This window comes from Manacus candei, unplaced genomic scaffold, assembly GCF_025592945.1.
Source record: "Manacus candei isolate 608988 ecotype Guabito, Panama unplaced genomic scaffold, ASM2559294v1 h1tg000076l, whole genome shotgun sequence".
Classification (NCBI taxonomy): Eukaryota; Metazoa; Chordata; class Aves; order Passeriformes; family Pipridae; genus Manacus; species Manacus candei.
The window spans coordinates 3,210,364-3,227,041 of record NW_026138124.1 but is presented as its reverse complement, the minus strand read 5'-3'; the positions used below and the strand labels follow the sequence as shown (position 1 = coordinate 3,227,041).

Below are 16,678 nucleotides of genomic sequence, written 5' to 3'. Positions count from 1 at the left end.
TAGCAGCCAGCTGCAGACTCCGTCTTAAGCTGTGCCAGGGGAGGTTTAGGTTGGATATTAGGAAGAAATTTTTTACAGAGAGAGTGCTCAGCCATTGGAATGGGCTGCCCAGGGAGGGGTGGATTCTCCATCCCTGGAGGTGTTGAAGGTGGGACTGGATGTGGCATCAGTGCCATGGGCTGGGAACCACGGCGGGGTTGGATCAAGGGTTGGACTTGATGATCTCGGAGGTCTTTTCCAACCCGGTTGATTCTGTGATTCCATGATTCCTACACCCACCCTGAGGTCAGGGGGTTGCTCTGATGTGTCCTGGAGCAGGTCCAGCATCAACCAGGACCCAGATGAAAGCGCCCAGGTCCTTTGGAGAGCAGGAGCTCACCCCAGTATGGGCAGTACATGTGTCTTTATGGGAACCTGCTGAAATGCCTTCAGGATGGAGGGAGGGCACTAAAAAATGGAGGGTTTGTGGTGTTTTTTTTTTAAATAGGAAAAAAGTAGCAGTTTCTGTTTTGCTGCTCTCAGCAAGAACCACGTTCCCCAAGTCTCCCCCAGCAGTCACCACTGAGTAGCTGTAATACATAACCACAGTAATCCTTGGTCATGAACACTGGGTAATTACCCTTCCTAATACTTGAACATTCATTATTAGGAGGTGAATTTCCAAAACTTTTGCGCATTAAAAACTTGAACTTGCTTTTCCCTCCCAGAGCTCACAAACCGAAAGCTGTTCAGGGCATTGAGCTCTGGCTGCTTGGGTTGTTTTTTTTTTTAGCCCTTCTTCATTTTTGCTGTTTAAAAACTTGTCTCCTTGTGACCATGACGACAGTTTTGATTTGATTTTTTTTTTTTCCCCTTCCACATCCCCTTTGAACAGCCACAAACCCACGGAACGTGGGAAAGCGAGGAGAAGTAAAACATCCCTGTCCTTTCTGGCCAGCCCAGGGAGGGGGCAAAGGGAAAAAAAAACTACCACAGACTCAGTACCCCCCCCCCCCCAAAATGATCCCAAGACCATCACAAGAAGTTTTACAAAATGTGGAAACTTTCCACTGACGTTTGGGCTCAAAAAAGGAAAAAAAAAGTGTATTTTTGGTATTTTTTTTCTACTATTTTTAGATGCTCTCTCCCACGGGCAGGAGATAGGGGGACAAAGCCACAAGGGAAGGTGCCTGGAAGGGTTTGGGAGCTGATGTTTGGGAACAGGGACCCTTCTCCTGCATCCCTGGAAGCCAGGTTGGTTTTAGGACCCCCCCCCCCAGGAAACACAGGCCAGGAATTTGTGGCTGGAGGGGACTGGGATTGTAGGAGGGTCTCTTGGCCTTTGACCACAGCCCTCAGGGGCTGAGGTTTGCCAGCCCCCATCCCACCTGTGACCCCCCCAAGGCCTCCCCAGAGCTCTGAACATGGGCAAACTGGGATGCCCCCTCTGCACGTGGCCCTGAGCACTGCAAGGAGCTCTTCCCCAGTTTTGCATTTCCCAGGAACTGAATACAAAAATCCACAAAGTCAATGCCAGAAGAGTTTTATTTAGCAGTCCCTCGCCCTGCTGAACCCAGACATGATCAGGAGCCCTCTTCTGCCTCCTGTGCCTGTCCCCACTGCACGTGGGGACACTGCCCAGCTCTTCCCAAGGCTTCACCACGTGGGAAATGAAGATGAGGGGGGGAAAGAATAAGAACTGGGGGCTCTGCTGCCTACCTGGGCTCCCAGCATGGTGTGAGCTCCGATGGGACGGGCCCCTTGGCCACACAGCTGGGCCACTGGGCCACGTGGCCCCTGTCCCCCCCAGGTGCTGGAGGGACAAGCAGAGCATCTGCAGCCTGGGGAGGGTGGTGGAGCTCACGGGGTGGGTGGCCAAGCGTGGACCCCCTCCCGTGAGCCGGGCATGACCCCTCCTCTGCTCTCGGGGCGCGCGCAGCTCGTGACGGGCACGTGGTGGTGGCGGTGCTTCTCTTCTCCGTAGCCCACAGTACACTCATCCATAAAGTAGGAAACACTACACCCTGCAGTGCTGTTTAGTAGTGCTTTCTACTTTATGGGTGACTGCACTGTCTCTCAGCCGCTGTCCGGTGGCCGCTCTGCTCCAGCGCCGTGTCCGCGTCCGCCCGCGCGGGGCCACCGCCCGCACCCCCCTCGTGGCCCGGCCCCAGCGTGGCCAGGGAGGCAAACCGCAGGTCTGGTCTTGCCCCGGGGAAAGAGAGCCTCTGGCAGTGTCACCTCCTGCCTCACGGAGCTGTGCCAGCCTGAGGGACATCCTCCTGCCCGCCGGGGAGGTCCTGCCTTGCCCTCCCTTGTCTCCCCAGAAACCCCGTCCTGAGCACGGGGGACATCCTCGCCTTGTCCCCACGAGGGAGACCCTACTTCATACCACATCCTCCCACCTCGAGCCCTGTCTGAGGCACAAGGGATGTCCTCACTTTGTCTCCAAAGCAGGGAAGCCACCTAATACCCTATCCTGGTCATAGGGGACAGTTTTGACTCGTCCCCAAAGGAAGGACCCTGCATCAGATCCATCCTGGTCAGAGGACTAAGCTATCACTTGTCCCCCAAGGAGGGGCTCCACCTAAGACTCCATCCTGGTCATAGGAGACTGCTTCAACTTGTCTCCAGAGCAGGGCCCCCACCTCAGGCCCCATCCTGGTCACAGAGAACCCAATTGCCTTGTCCCTGCTGGTGGGGGCCCCATGTCAAGCCCCATCACCCCCTCTCATTGATCACCCTGGGACCCTGGTTTGCTTTGCCCCCACAGGGAGACATCCACCTCATACCCTCTCCCATTCACAAAAGACCCCCTTGCCTTGTCCCTGCAGGGGGAGATTCCACCTTGAACTCCATTGTTGCCCTTCAAACCCCCTTCTGCTCTCAGAGGACCCCCTTGACGGGACTCCAAGGGTGAGATCCCACCTCAAACTCCATCCTTGCCCCTCAGATCCCATCTGCACCACAGAGGCCCCTCCTTGCCATGTCCCCATGAGGGCACCTCACCTAAACGCCACCATGGTCAAAGGGGGCTCCTTTGCCTTGTCCCCAGGGTGGGGAGCCCATGGTGGAGACCCCACCTAAGCAACACTCTGGTCTCAGAAGACTCTCTTCTTGTCCCCTTGGTGGAGATCCTGTGGCAATCCCCAATCCTGTCACCCTTGAAATGTCCCCATGGGGACCGCCCCTCATCCCTCTATCCTTTACTGAAGACCCCTTTGCCCCATTCTCCTTCCCCTGAGGCCACAGGAGCTCCACATCCTGGGGCTCCCCTTGGGACCCCCCCCTTGCCCCATCTGCCAGCCCCGTGGAGACCATTTGGGTGCCCCCATAGCCCTTGGGGCCATGTGTTGCGGGTCACTTGGAGGCCCCCATGATCAAGCCCACCAGACCCCAGCCCCGACAGCCACACCTCACCTTCCACTCCAGCCTCCACATCCACCCGGTCCCGCTTCTGCTGCCACCGAAAACCCCCTTGGGTGTCACTTCTGCTTCGGGCACTTCCCGCCTCCGCCCTCCCGCCAGCGCGGCACCTCCTCCCCCACAGCGGGGACCGGGGGCACCCCCTTACCTGCCATCGGCCCCCAGCACCCACAGCCCCCTCACGGCGGGATCGGGGCCGCCGGCACCCCGGGAGACCCCACAGTGCTCCACTGGCACCCCGGGAGACCCCACAGTGCTCCACTGGCACCCCGGGAGACCCCACAGTGCTCTGCCGGCACCCCGGGAGACCCCACAGTGCTCCTCTGGCACCCCGGGAGACCCCACAGTGCTCCACTGGCACCCCGGGAGACCCCACAGTGCTGCGCCGGCACCACGTGGGCGCCTCGATGGGTCCCCCCATTACCGGGTCAGGGCGTGGTGGCCTTCGCTGGGTGCCGATGGCCCATGCTGGGTGCTGGTGACCCACCACGTGTGCTGGTGGCCCATTCTGGGTGCTGGTGGCCCATTCTGGGTGCCGGTGGCCTGCTCTGGGTGCCGGTGGCCCGCTCTGGGTGCTGGTGGCCTGCTCTGGTGCTGGAGGCCCACGCTGGGTGCCGGTGTGGTGGGTGCTGCGTGGGGTGCCGGTGGCTGCCGGGGAGCAATGGGGCCCTGCGGGGAGCGGGGCTGCTTTTAACCCCATCCTGCCCACGTGGCCACGACCACAGGAAGAGCCGGAGCTGCCGGGGAGATAACGGTGCAGGTCCCACCCAGCGCCGCCCCGCAGCCCGACCGCAGCCGGCACAGCCGCGCAGCCAGGAAGCACCGGGGGCCGGTTACGCTCTCCTGGGCTTTGCTGCTGACGGCGACAAACATGTTTGTGCAAAAAAAAAAAAAAAAGAGAGAGAGAAAAAAGAAAGGGGAAAAAAAAAAAAAGGTGTTTGCACAGGGTGACAGTAACCGAATTCACCTCCCACGGACGTGTGGGGCCGGCGTGGCCCCATGGCTCCACCGTGGCCCCGCAGCTCCACCGTGGCCCCTCGCCACGTCCTGGTGGTGGGACCTGCATGGGAGCAAGGTGGTCCTGCCCACAGAGAGTCCAGCAGCCCATGGAGGGGGTCTGCAGGGTTCAGGGGCTGCCTGGTTGGAGGGGTGAGGCAGGTGTGGGCCCTGAACCTGCTCTGTAGGAAACACATTGTCCAAGAGAACTCCTGGAGCTTCTCACCCACTCAGGGCTCTGCAAGGCCAAACTTCTCCTGTTTGCAGCCTCCCAGGGATGTGAGGCCCCTGGAGGAAAACTGAAAGCTGGGTTTTTGGAGGTTTGCACACCCGGATCACAACAACCTGACAGCACCAGGGATGGAGTCGGGACACGCACCAAGGGGATTTTGCCCGGCCAGCACCTCCCTGTCCCAGTGCCAGGGGAAGGCCACCATTAAACCAGATCAAAAGCTACACACCAAATCCCCCAAAGTGACCATAAATGGGATCTACACTGTTTTTCATGTGCCTCTGCAAAAGGCTCCTTTTTGGGCCAACGTGGTTCACTCTCACCATTGATAATCTGGACGGAAATGTACAAAAAAACCCTGTACTGGGGAGGTTTTCAGGATGCAGGGGGAGAGCAAAGTCAAAAATAACCGAGCAGCAGCACAGTCAGAAGTGATTTGACTCGAGCAGCACATGTGCTGATGGCAGCAGGTAGAAGGGGCTTTGGCAGAGAGGGAATTGGTTGGGAAAACCTTTCAAACTGAGGTTGAACTGCTGGAAGAGTTTAGGTGAAAAAAACCAAACATAAGTGGCTGGAGAGAGCTCATCTACCAGCCAAGTGGCTCCATCCCTGTGCCTCGGCCCCCAAGGGCTGCCCTGTCTCCCACCCTTTGCTGGCCCTGTGCCCATCTCCATCCCTGAGAAATTCAACAGGGAAATGGAAGTGCCACTGGTGACGTCCCCAAAGGGTCTGTGAGGCAGCTCTGACCCCAGAGAGCATCGCTCTGCCTTGCCAGAGGCATGAGGTGAGCACTGACCCATTGATGGCAGAGGCCACCACGTGCATGGCTGGTCCCATCTGGTGGCCTCCTGATGTCAGGTGACTTCAGGTGCCTCCTGAGCTCCCCAAATTATCCCTCCTGGGGACACCTGGAATGTGTAAACATCATTTTGGGTGTGTGAGCGTAGAATCACCAAATATCCTCAGCTGGAAGGGACCCACAAGAGTCGAGTCCAATTCCTGGCCCTGCACAGGACACCCCAAGCCATGGGCTTGAGAGCAGGTTGTTCCCAACCCAGAGACACTCCTGGAGACCTCCCTCAGTGCTGTCAGTGCCATGGGGGTCCCCAGTGGTGGTGGGTGCCATCATGAGGAGTCAAAGTTACAGAGGGAACAGGCAACCGTGGTCTTAGAGCAGAGACAAGGAGCCTTTCTGGGGGCAGCCAGAGGGAGTTTTGGCCCCAGAGGTGCTGCTGATGGACTTTCCCTGTGCTTGGGGTCAAGGCCTTGTTTCTTGCTGAGGACAAACTGGTCCCTAGTAAACACAGGGAGGAGGAGGGGGAGGAGGGTGAGAAGTCAGACCCCATGAGGAAACCTCCGTTTGAGGCTGACCACGGGGCAAAGCAAGCTGGGGATGTTTCCCAACGGAGGAGCTGGGAGAGATTGCACCCCAGGGCCAGATGTCAGGGGGAGGGTGAAGCACGTGGCCTGCGCTGGGGGATGTGCAGGATGACAGCAGGGAGGGAGCTGTGCCTTCCCAAAATGGGGCTCTCCACCTGCCCGTGCTGCCTGTGCCCTGTGCCCGTGTGCCGAGGGGCCGGGCAGGAGGGCCACGGGCGCCTTCCCAGCAGGGAAGTGGGGGGAGGCGACGCTTCCTCTTTCCCTGGCCCAGCACAGAGCGGGGACATGACATTTTGGGTTCCTTCTGCCTGCACCCGGTCTCAGAAAGGAGGAAATCAGCAGATCTGGTTCCTCGGGCTCAGACGAGGTCTCTGAAAGTCTCCAACTGATGATGAACTTCCCACCTCCCCCCGGCCATTGGTTCATTTTACCGACCCGCAAGCAAGGCTGTAGGAATTCCTACCCCAGCCTTTGGCCCTGGATTGCTGGTCCTCTCTGTTCAGCTTGCCTGGCTGAAGGAGCCCGCAGAGGACTGAGAACGTGGGGGCTTTCTGGGGTTGGGGGGAGGCTGAAACAGCTGCGTTTCCTCCCCCGGGGGAGCTCTTGAGAACATCCGGCCCCGGGCGCTCCCGAGGCCCCTCTCCACACCCTGCCCACCTGCTCGGCGTCGCGGGGTCTCGCTGATGGACCCCCAGGTGCTGGGCGCTGCTGCTTCCCGGGATGCAGCTCCCCGGGACAAACCACCCCCCACGGCACCTGGTGCAGGTCAGACACTGCCGTGCACCCTGGGGGTGCCACCCAAATTTGCTGTGTGACCTCCCCGGTGCCCGCGGGCTGTTGCTTTTCCAGTAACTCCCGCAGTATCGGCGAGCGCAGGGCAGCGGGAGCCGGGGGCTCGGGGGCGGCCGCGGCGCAGGGGGAAGGGCCCTTGTCGGGCCGAGCAGCCGAGGAGCTGCGAAAGCGCTGATAGTTCTTATCGTGCCTTGCAGCAACTTCCCCCCCTCGCCTGCGGTCGCGGCGCTCGCTGCAGGCAGGGGAAGTGGCCGGGCCGGCTCCTCTCGGCCCCGGCGTGGAACGGGACGAGCTCCCGCCGGCGCCCCGGGCTGCGGACCCCGCTCGGGGTCGGGGGCAGGCGCTGCCCCACCGCACTCCTGTGGCTCACGGATGCTCCAGCACCTCGTGACTCCCGTCCATCCAGCACCTCATTGTTCCCATCCATCCAGCACCTCATTGTTCCCATCCATCCAGCCCCTCATGGCTCCCAGATGCTCCGTCCCCTCATGGCTCCCAGATGCTCCATCCCCTCATGGCTCCTGGATGCTCCAGCCCCTCATGGCTCCCGGATGCTCCAGCCCCTCATGGTTCCTGGATGCTCCAGCCCCTCATGGCCCCTGGATGCTCCAGTCCCTCATGGCTCCCATCCATCCAGCCCCTCATGGCTCCCATCCATCCAGCACCTCATGGTTCCCGTTCCTTCAGCACCTCGTGGGCCTGAGAACAGTGCTGGAGGAGGAGAAGGTCTCACCCAAACTCTCCCTGAGCCCCTCCAACAACTCTGGGGCCAGTGGGAAATGGGGTCTGTGAGCCACTGGTTCCACAGCCAGGCAGCAGCATCTCCTGGCCACTGTTCTGCCAGGCCCCAACAGAGCCACAGCGTCACTGTTAACAGTGAAACATAATGATTGCACTCCTAACACAAGCCACCATATCCCCTCTGAGAGCAAGGGATGGAGGCACAGAGAGGGGCCACAACTCTGGTTTACAAGGGGTAACATCCAGGACAGAGGGCTCCTGAAGAGCGTGAGCAGGGGACATCTGCAGCACCAAAAAAAATCAGGACTGCCACAGCAAGCTCCTGAGAGCCTTTCGGATGGGAAGAGCATTGGTTTCCACCATCCTGCTGGTAGAACTGCAGCACCTGAGTGCCCACCTCTGAACTCAAAAGAGAGGGGCTGCAGTACCTGCGTGGGCTGAGCCCCGTTTTTGCCCCGGGCCCAGGGTGCAGCCCAGGGTGGGACGTGGGGCCGAGCTCCCCGTGTGCTCCCGGCCTGACCCCGCCGCCCGTCCCGCGGGGTTGGAGCGAGGCCGTTAAAAGTGAGTCAACCAGAAACTGCCGGCGCAGGAGGCGGCGGGCGGGAGGCAAATGAGAGCGCCCAGGGAAACCTCAAAAAGCCGAAGTGACGCTCGGGGCGGGCGGGGGACACGGGCGCTGGGTTTGCCCATATATAGACAAATCGCGGCCCTGCTGCGCCAATGGCGGGCGCGGGGCCGTTGGGCCGGCGCGGGTGGCGGTGCCCCGTCATTTTCCGTGTCACCTGCTGCAAACGGCCCCGCAGGTGGGGGAAGGGGAGGCCGAGCCACCCCAGGGAGGCCCCCGTGGCACCCGGCGCCGCGCACGTGGGTGAATCCTGTTTTCCCGCTTTCCGTGGGGTGGAAGATCCTTCCGCCCACATCCCAGCAGGGATGTGGGGAAGGAGGGATGAGAACCCCCGCTCTGGGCTGTGGAGCTCCCAGGGCTCAGGAGATGCAGGGCTGAGTTCTGCTGTGGCAGTCCCTCCTCTCCCTGGCCCTGCCCCCCCCAGGAAAAGGGGCAGGAAGAGCTGAGCATTTTCAAGGGCCAGAGGACCCGAGGAGGGGGAACAGGCATCCAGGGCTGCCAGGAAGCATCTCCCCACAGCTGGCACTGATGGCACATTTCCAGGTGGGCTGGGCCAGGCAATGCTTGGAGAGCAGTTCCAAAGCCCCCAGCCTGGCCAAGGGGTCAAATCTTGTGCCCACCTTGCTGTGCTGACACCCTGTACCACGTGCCTGAGCTGTTTGGAGACCCACCAGAGGTGCAATGTCCTTGCCCAACACATGTCCCAGGGCTCTCTTTGGGCACTCAGTGGCTCTTCTGCAACTGTCCATGCAGAAGGAGCATTCCCTCCCCCTTCCAGTTCAGTGCCTGGTTAGGGCAGAGCCTGGGGGATGCACATCTGTCCAGGAGGAGGAAGGACAAGTGCCACCCGGGATGCAGCAGGAGGTCTGCAGCACCTGGGGATGGGGACATACCATCAGGTTTTCAAATCCCTCCTCTGACTTCAGCTGTGCCATATGCCCTCAGGAAACATGCCCTCAGCACCCACAGCCATCTCCACCACCAGGGTGAGACCCCATTCTGCCCCCTAGCCCTTGGCATCTCCCCTTCAAACGATGGAACAGACCAGGGAGGGGAGAGGTCTCAGCCAAGAGGAGGCTTGGGACCCTTTACTGGCTTCTTGTGTCCCCCCAGACACCAAAACCCCAACTCTGTGGGCTCAGACCAGTGGGTTTAGAGGTGTCCATCATGAAGCAGTTTAAGATCTCTTTGCAGACAGCACTTGCAAGGGGTGGAGGTGCCACTTCCAGGTGCCCTTTGCAGGCCTCCATCAGGAACCCACCAGACCCTCCCCTTCACAAAGCAGAGCCTTCTCCTTCCACTGCAATTCCTGAAGGGGAAACACCCAGAGGACCCCTCATACATCAGAGCTCCCTGTTTTCCCTGCAGATCCCCTCAGCAGGGAGCACATCCCAGTTCCTCGCCCACCCACCTCCACTCCCAGGGACACAGGGACCCCTTGGGATGGGACATGTGGCAGCTGAGCCCTGTTCCTGACACACTTTGAGAGCTCTCATTGCCATCCTCAGTCCAGCAGCATTTCACTCCAGTCCCGTTCCTGGAGGTTCTCCAGGAGGACAACTCAGGTCATCTTCCCCTGTACCTCCACCTGCCAAGGTCTCCTCAGCCAGTTTCCAAGGAAAACAGTCTTAACCTGGGGTTTGTTTGTTTGTTTTTTTCCCTACAGCACCTACCCCCAAGGGTCTCACGCCCCAGGCACACAGGGACAACTGAGAGGCTCCTGAGAAAGTCCAAGTCCACACTGGGAGGCAGCCAAGAGGATAAAAGCAGATTTAGGGTGAAGCAGGGTTGATGATCAGAGGGATGGAGCTCCTCTGCTATGAGGAAAGGCTGAGAGAATTGGGATTGTTCAGCCTGCAGAAGAAGCTCCAGGGTGACCAAATTGTGGCCTTCCAGCACCTGAGGGGAGCTACAGGAAAGATGGAGAGATTGTTTACAAGGGCCTGGAGGGACAGGACAAGGGAGAATGGCTTCAAACTCACAGGTGTCTAGATGGGATATTGGGAAGGAATTCTTGGCTGTGAGGGTGGGGAGGCCCTGGCACAGGTTGCCCAGAGAAGCTGTGGCTGCCCCATCCCTGGAAGTGTCCAAGGCCAGGTTGGAGCAACCTGGGCTAGTGGAAGGTGTCCCTGCCCATGGCAGGGGGTGGAAGAGGATGAGTTTTAAGGTCCCTTCCAACCCAAACCATCCCACAATTCTGTGATGCTGGTGCCACACTGCATCTCTCCCTCAGCATCCACGGGGGCAGAGTGGGGGGGCTCACCCCAGCTCGGCCACAGCCCCCCTTGGCAGAGCCCAACACACTCTCACACACGTCCCCCTTCACCTGAAGCCCAGGTGGCCCAAGCCACAGGCCCAAGGCCACTGAGCTGCCCTCACCCCGGGCGTGGGCAGGTCCCCGTCCCCGAGGGGACACGCGGAGGGGCCCCTGTGCAGGTGGGGGTGGCTCTGCCCGCGGGCATTTCCCGGCAGCTGCCTCGTGCAGAGGCGCCGAGCGCTCTGCGGTTTGGAAAGTCACTTTTCTCGCCCGGAGGGGGAGCCGGGTATCGCTTCTCAAAACCCGCTCCGAGAAAATCCACCGGCTCGTGCTTCCTGCCCCGGCCCCGCCGCCCCGGAGCTGCCAGGCTCCTCGGGATGCCAAACCTGCAGGATTTTCAGGCCTGGCTGAAATATTTGAGCGTCATTTGGTGCAGGGGGAGGAGCCGCCTTAAATTGCCTCAGATCTCCAGCTCCTGCCCGTTGACGCTTCCTCTCCCGATTCCCACCCAGGCACCGCCGCACATTTTTCCTCCAGTTTCTTCAACGTGAGACCTCCCTGCCCTACTTTTCCCGGCGAATAAAGCTCCACGTCCATTTGCTTTTTTTGCGGCTGCAAAGCAGCTCCGGGGCTGGAGTCTGGCTGAAACACTCATTTTGAGAGCTTTGCAGAGGTCCAACGCTCAGCCCCGGGAGCGATGAATCACTGGGGCAGCGTGGGCTGAGATGTGCTGCTGTGTGGGTGCGCCCGGGAGCGCGCAGGGAAGAGGCTCACGGAGCCTGAGGGGAGGCACCGCGTTCTTGGAAGGGCTGTGAGCTGCTGCAGGCAGGGGGGCTGCGGCTCCCTCAAAGACCACCACGTTCAGCCCGTTTCCCTCGCTGCTCTGGCTCTGTTGCACCTGCACGGTGGCTCCTGCCGGTCTTAACTCTCCATATCCTGCAGCAGTTGGGGCTTCCTAGAAGGAGTGAGCTCCCTGTGGGGTTAGAACCCCCCTCAGCTTCCCCGAGAGGCACAGTGACAGTGCACACTGCTCCCTGGGGCCGATTCCCTAAGCAAAGTTCCCAGCCCTGGCAGTGACTGCAGCTTCCCAGGAAGGGAGGTGAGAGCCACGGTGCCTGCAGCCCCACACCCAACCCCAGCCAAACAAGCCCACCCTGCCCAGGGTGCTGTGCAGAGCCCTCTTGTCACCTCCTCTGCACCACAGGGACAAGGGACAAGGGGACGAGGGTCCTCCAGCCTTGGAGCAGCTGCAGCATGACCATTCCCTGAAGCCAGGGAAGTGGGACACATCCTGGAAAGGCAGTAGGGGAAGGCACTGTGAAACACGGTAGAAAATGGAGATTGTGCCTCGGTGCATCTCCAGCAGCTCCCGGAGCCCACGCCGGGCTCCAGCCCCGCTGCACAAGGCCGTGCTGCCACCCCGTGGCACTGCCAGCGTCAGGCTTCCCGGGCCGGGCACGGCAGCCTCATCCTCATCCCTCATCCCCAGCATCCTCCCACCCTGGCTGGAGCCAGAACTCCCCAGACCCATCGCCATCCAGCTGGAGGAAGAGCCGCCCACCTCATCCTCCCTGACCCTCCCACCCTGAACCTGTCAGCTCTCGGCACGGCTGTCCAGACAGCACTGGCTGCAGCTTTCCCAAACCATTCCACAGGGATGAACACACCCGGGGGATCCCAGCTCACCCCGTGCTCCTCATGGCACAGCTGGTCAGAAAGTGCCCTCCAGAGCCCAGAGGGCCATGCCCAGAATGCCTGAACCTGAGCATCCCCTGCAGTCATGCCCTGGGCTCTCAGGGCAGTCACTCCTCTCTCCCACAGACCTGACCTACTGGGAATTCCCAAGGTACATCTCCTGCCCAGACTCTGCAACCCAGCAAGCCTGGAGGATAACTATCAGGCAAGTCAAGGGCTTTGAGTTCACCAGGGATGTGTGAAAGTCACGGTCAACTCCCTCCTCTCCCAAGGAACTGACCCTGCTGCTCCGTCTGACCCCCAGCCCAGGGCATCCCACAAAAGGTGATCTGCACCTGGAGGCGTTTTCTGGAGCCCAGAGACAACTTGCTTGGCCCTGCTCTGCACTGAGCCAATACTCCTGACAGCAGATCACATCTGCAAGGGCCCAAGAGGACCGTGGTTTGAGGGGCTTTTCTCTGCAGTCCCCTCCAGCCCTCGTTGCTCCAGGCTTCTCCCACCACATCTGCTCCAAAACCCTGCTGGAGGCCATGCTCTGGCTGACCTGGAGCACTTGGGACTTGTTTTTTGGGCCCAGCTCTACAAACCAGAGCAGGACAGAGCTGTCACCTCCCTACCTCTGGCAGTGTCATTCCCCAGCCAGCCCTGCACTCCCTGTGCTGCATGCAGCCTGTAGTTTTCAGGCTGTATTGGTTTTCCACTGCTTGTCTACAGGAAACAATAATTGAGCTTTTCAGCTCCAGGATTATCTCAGAAAATAAAAATATGATTATTTCACAGAGCTACTGATGAAGGACTCAGCCCTTCGTGATCGGTGGCTGCTACTGAACTGGAACAAAACAAATCAAACAAGAGCCGTCAGCTAAGGAGGGTGAATCCCTCAGGAGCCCATGTGGAGTAGACATTAAGCTGACACTTGAAACAGTCAGATCCCTAGAAATACGAGGCTGGATGGTGTTCCCATCCCTGCTTGTCCATCCCTCCCCTCTGCAAGACCTGCTGCCTCCCAACCACACCAGCAAAAGGCTCATCCCACTCTGCCTGCCCTGGAGATCAGCAACAGCCAGTGGAAGGTCCTGGAAGGTCCATCCTGCTCCCATGTCCCTTGTATAACAACCTGCAGGCCCAGGGCATTGTGACCTCCAGGAAAACACCTCCACAGGAAACACTGAACACCACCATACCTGCTCCATCCAGCCGGGAGCTGCACGGGGGGATGGCCTGTTCCCACAGGGAACACTCCAGAACGCCCAGGGCAGGATCTCCCTCTCGAGGCAGGAATGTGGCCTGTGGCACAAGCAGTGACACAACCACTGGCTCCAAACAGTCTGGCACAGGCAGGGGGGCGAGTGAGAGACCCCCCCACACACCACCACCCGCTTCCTGCAGCGGTGAAACCAGTGACTGAGCAACAGCTGGACCCAGCCCTGGCCAGGCAGTGGGATTTATTGAACTATTTACACAGCTAGATCCCAAATTCCCTCTTTCCCACACCAACTTTAAAAAACTTGTGCAACACGATTAAACACCCTCCCCCCTGTCAAGGCTCAAATAGAGGTCTCTGGTCTGTGTGGGCAGAGCGTGGGGTGGCAGAGTCCGGAGGTACTGAGGGAGGGGAGCTGAGCCAGCACACCCCGAGTCCAGCCTCGCTTCCCTGCAGGGTAAAGCTAAGAGGATTTGGAGCACCAGGATCCTCCAGGCAGCACAAGAGCCCTTTAGGTTTTTATGGCTGTGTCCCGGGATTTGTAGGCCACACCACGGCTCTTCAGCTCTCGGACGATCCCTGCAGCAAGGAGACAAACACAGGTCAGTGTTCTCGTGGGATGGGGAGCCCTGGAAAAATCTGGTGGCTCTGTCACGTAGAGATCAAGATCTGGACAATCATCTTTATTTCACAGAATCATGGAATATCCCGAGCTGGAAGGGACCCACAAGGATCACTGAGTCCAACTCCTGGCCCTGCACAGACACCCCAAGAGTCACACCCTGTCCCTGAGAGTGTTGTCCAAACCCTCCCTGAGCTCTGGCAGCCTTGGGGCTGTGCCCACTGCCCTGGGGAGCCTGGTCAGTGCCCAACCACCCTCTGGGGAGAGAACCTTTTCTTAAGATCCAACCTAAACCCTATCCCTGGGTATTTCAGATGTGCCTGGGTTGTGCCAGCAGGCCTCGGCTTCCAGCCCTGTGATGTTCCAGCTCCTTCCCAATGCAGAGCTCAGGTGAGAAATAAGGAGCCTGGGATCCCAGATAGTGGCACAGCTTTCCCCCTGGGGATTCAGGTTTCACTCCTGGTCAGGAATCTGCTCTGGGGACTGGGCAGGGGCTCAGCTAGAGGGATGATGCCGTTTCTGCATTCCAGAGATAGGGCAAATCCTCTGTGCCCTCCACTCCATTTACAAACACACAAAGCCCCCCGTGGCACGAGCCCTTGGTGCAGGAGGACAGGAAGGGGCACCTGCTCACCAGGATTGCCTTAACAGCACCCCATCCTGCAAAACTCTTTTCTATGGACAAACTTCTGTGTTTCCCTAGAGCTGAACCACTGGAGACGAGATCACTTTCCAGAGTCACCCTTTAATCCCGGTTTATCCCTCTGATAGCTGGTTTTAGCCAGCAGCATCTTCATATCAGCTTCTGGCAGCCACAGTGCAGAACCCTGAAGCCCCTTCCCCAGTCCAGCACATTCTTGCAGTCACCCTGCTGATCTCTTCCCACTTTGCTGATCCCTTCCCACCCTGCTGATCCCATCACCCACATGGCATGATCCCTGTCCACAGTGTTCACCAAACCCCCAAACCCTGAGTCCATCTCACAGGTACCTTGGGGCAGGCGGCCGGTCACGGACACTGCATAGACACCTGGCTTGAAGGTACCTGGGGGGAAGAAAACACCGACTTACCCCACGTAGCAGCAGCCAGGTGGGAAGGGACACCTGTGCAGATGTCCCTTCACTGGAGGGGACATCGTGGGGCAGAACCCTCTCCACAGCCCAACCAACCCACTGTCCCTGAGAAGGGTCTGCTGGGGATCAGGGACCTGTGGCTCCCAAAATACTCACTGATCCTCTGCCACTTGGAGACCCAGCTGTCCTCGGGGCTCATCATGGCGATGATCCTGCGGGAGGGATTGGCACTGAGGGGACATTTCCCGGCCGGGTGACCCCACAGTGCCACCATAGCATCCCTGGGCTCCCTAGGGACCGCGGCCAGGCCCCACTCACCCGTCGAAGGAGGAGCTGGTGCAGTCATAGACCATCTCGCGGTTGCCCTTCATCTGCAGGTAGGTCTCACAGTTGTCGCAGCCGTCATACTCGAACTGGTCGATGGTCTGAGGGGACAGGGGGGTCAGGGACGGGGCCGGCCGGGAGTGGGGAGGCTGCGGGGAGGGAGAGAGACTCGGGAAGGGAGAGAGAAAGGGAACCCCGGGAAAGGAGAGGGAGAGCCCCGGGAAGGAGCGGACAGGGCCGGGGCAGGAAGCGCCCCGAGGCTGCGGGAGGCCCGGGCTGGGGCAGGAGGGGCAGAGGAGCCCGGGCTGGGGCAGGAGGGCAGGGAGCGCCAGACCGGGCGGGGTAAGGGCCGGGTAGGGGCGGGAAGGCCCGGCATGGGGAGAAGGGCCCGGCAGTTTAAGCTGCGAGGGCCAAACCGGGTGGCAGGGCCGGGGCACGGAGGGAGAAGGGCCGGGGCCGGGAAGGGCCGGGGCCGGAGCGGAGGGGCCGGGCCGGGGCAGGAGGGGCCGGTGGCAGCATCGGAAGGCCCAGCCCGGGCGGGGAAGGTCCGAACCGGGGAGAAAGGCCCGGACAGGGGCTACGAGGCTTAAACCGGGCGGGGGAAGGGCCGGGCCGGGAAGGGAAAAGCGCCGGGGCCCGGAGGCCCGGGCTGTGCGGGGGAAGGGCCGGGGCCGGCGGGGAGCGGTCCCTGCCCCTCTGCCTGGCTCTGTCCCCGTCCCCGTCCCTGTCCCAGTCCCGGTCCGGTCCCACCTTGACCAGCGAGCAGAGCAGGCAGGCGCGGAGGTGCCGCAGGTCCTTGGGGACGGTCTCCAGCGAAATCGCGGCCATCGCTGCTCCGGCCCGGCCCCGGCACCGCTCTGCGCCTGCGCGGCCGCCGCGCTCGGCCCCGATCCCGGTCACGGTTCCAGTTCCAGCCCCGATCCCAATCCCGATCCCGGTCACGGCTCCAATCCCGGCCCCGATCCCAATCCCGATCCCGGTCACGGCTCCAATCCCAGCCCCGATCCCAATCCCGATCCCGGTCACGGTTCCAATCCCGATCCCAATCCCAATCCGATCCCGATCCCACTCCCGATCCCGATCCCACTCCCGATCCCAATCCCGATCCCGGCTCCAATCCCGGCCCCGATCCCAATCCCGATCCCGGTCACGGTTCCAATCCCGATCCCAATCCCAATCCGATCCCGATCCCACTCCCGATCCCAATCCCGATCCCGGCTCCAATCCCAGCACCGATCCCAATCCCGATCCCGGGCCCGGCTCCAATCCCGATCCCGGTTCTAATCCCAATCCCAGTCCCGATCCCGGTCACGGTTCCAGCCCCGATCCCAATCC

General features: G+C 60.5%; 2 protein-coding genes across 2 annotated transcripts in view; one reads left to right on the top strand and one right to left on the bottom strand.

Moving 5' to 3' along the window:
- LOC127480909 (uncharacterized) overlaps positions 1-16,678 on the top strand; it is a 147,769-nt gene that overhangs the window by 101,535 nt on the left and 29,556 nt on the right. The gene's annotated exons all lie outside the window — the stretch shown is intronic.
- SUPT4H1 (SPT4 homolog, DSIF elongation factor subunit) lies at positions 13,537-16,246 on the bottom strand. Its single transcript, XM_051809625.1, has 5 exons — positions 16,094-16,246; positions 15,338-15,444; positions 15,176-15,231; positions 14,937-14,990; positions 13,537-13,903 (listed from the first exon to the last, which is right to left on the bottom strand). The coding sequence occupies exons 1-5, from the start codon at positions 16,169-16,171 to the stop codon at positions 13,836-13,838; spliced, it is 363 nt and encodes a 120-aa protein (XP_051665585.1). The 5' UTR covers positions 16,172-16,246; the 3' UTR covers positions 13,537-13,835.

Bases quoted from the DNA above. Each gene is read 5' to 3' on its own strand.
- SUPT4H1 (XM_051809625.1), bottom strand. From the start codon at position 16,171: ATGGCCGCGATTTCGCTGGAGACCGTCCCCAAGGACCTGCGGCACCTC. The intron at 15,445-16,093 runs GTGGGACCGGAC...CTGTCCCCTCAG, and splicing joins TGCTCTGCTCGCTGGTCAAG to ACCATCGACCAGTTCGAGTA. The intron at 13,904-14,936 runs GTACCTGTGAGA...TCCTTGCTGCAG, and splicing joins GACCGGCCGCCTGCCCCAAG to GGATCGTCCGAGAGCTGAAG.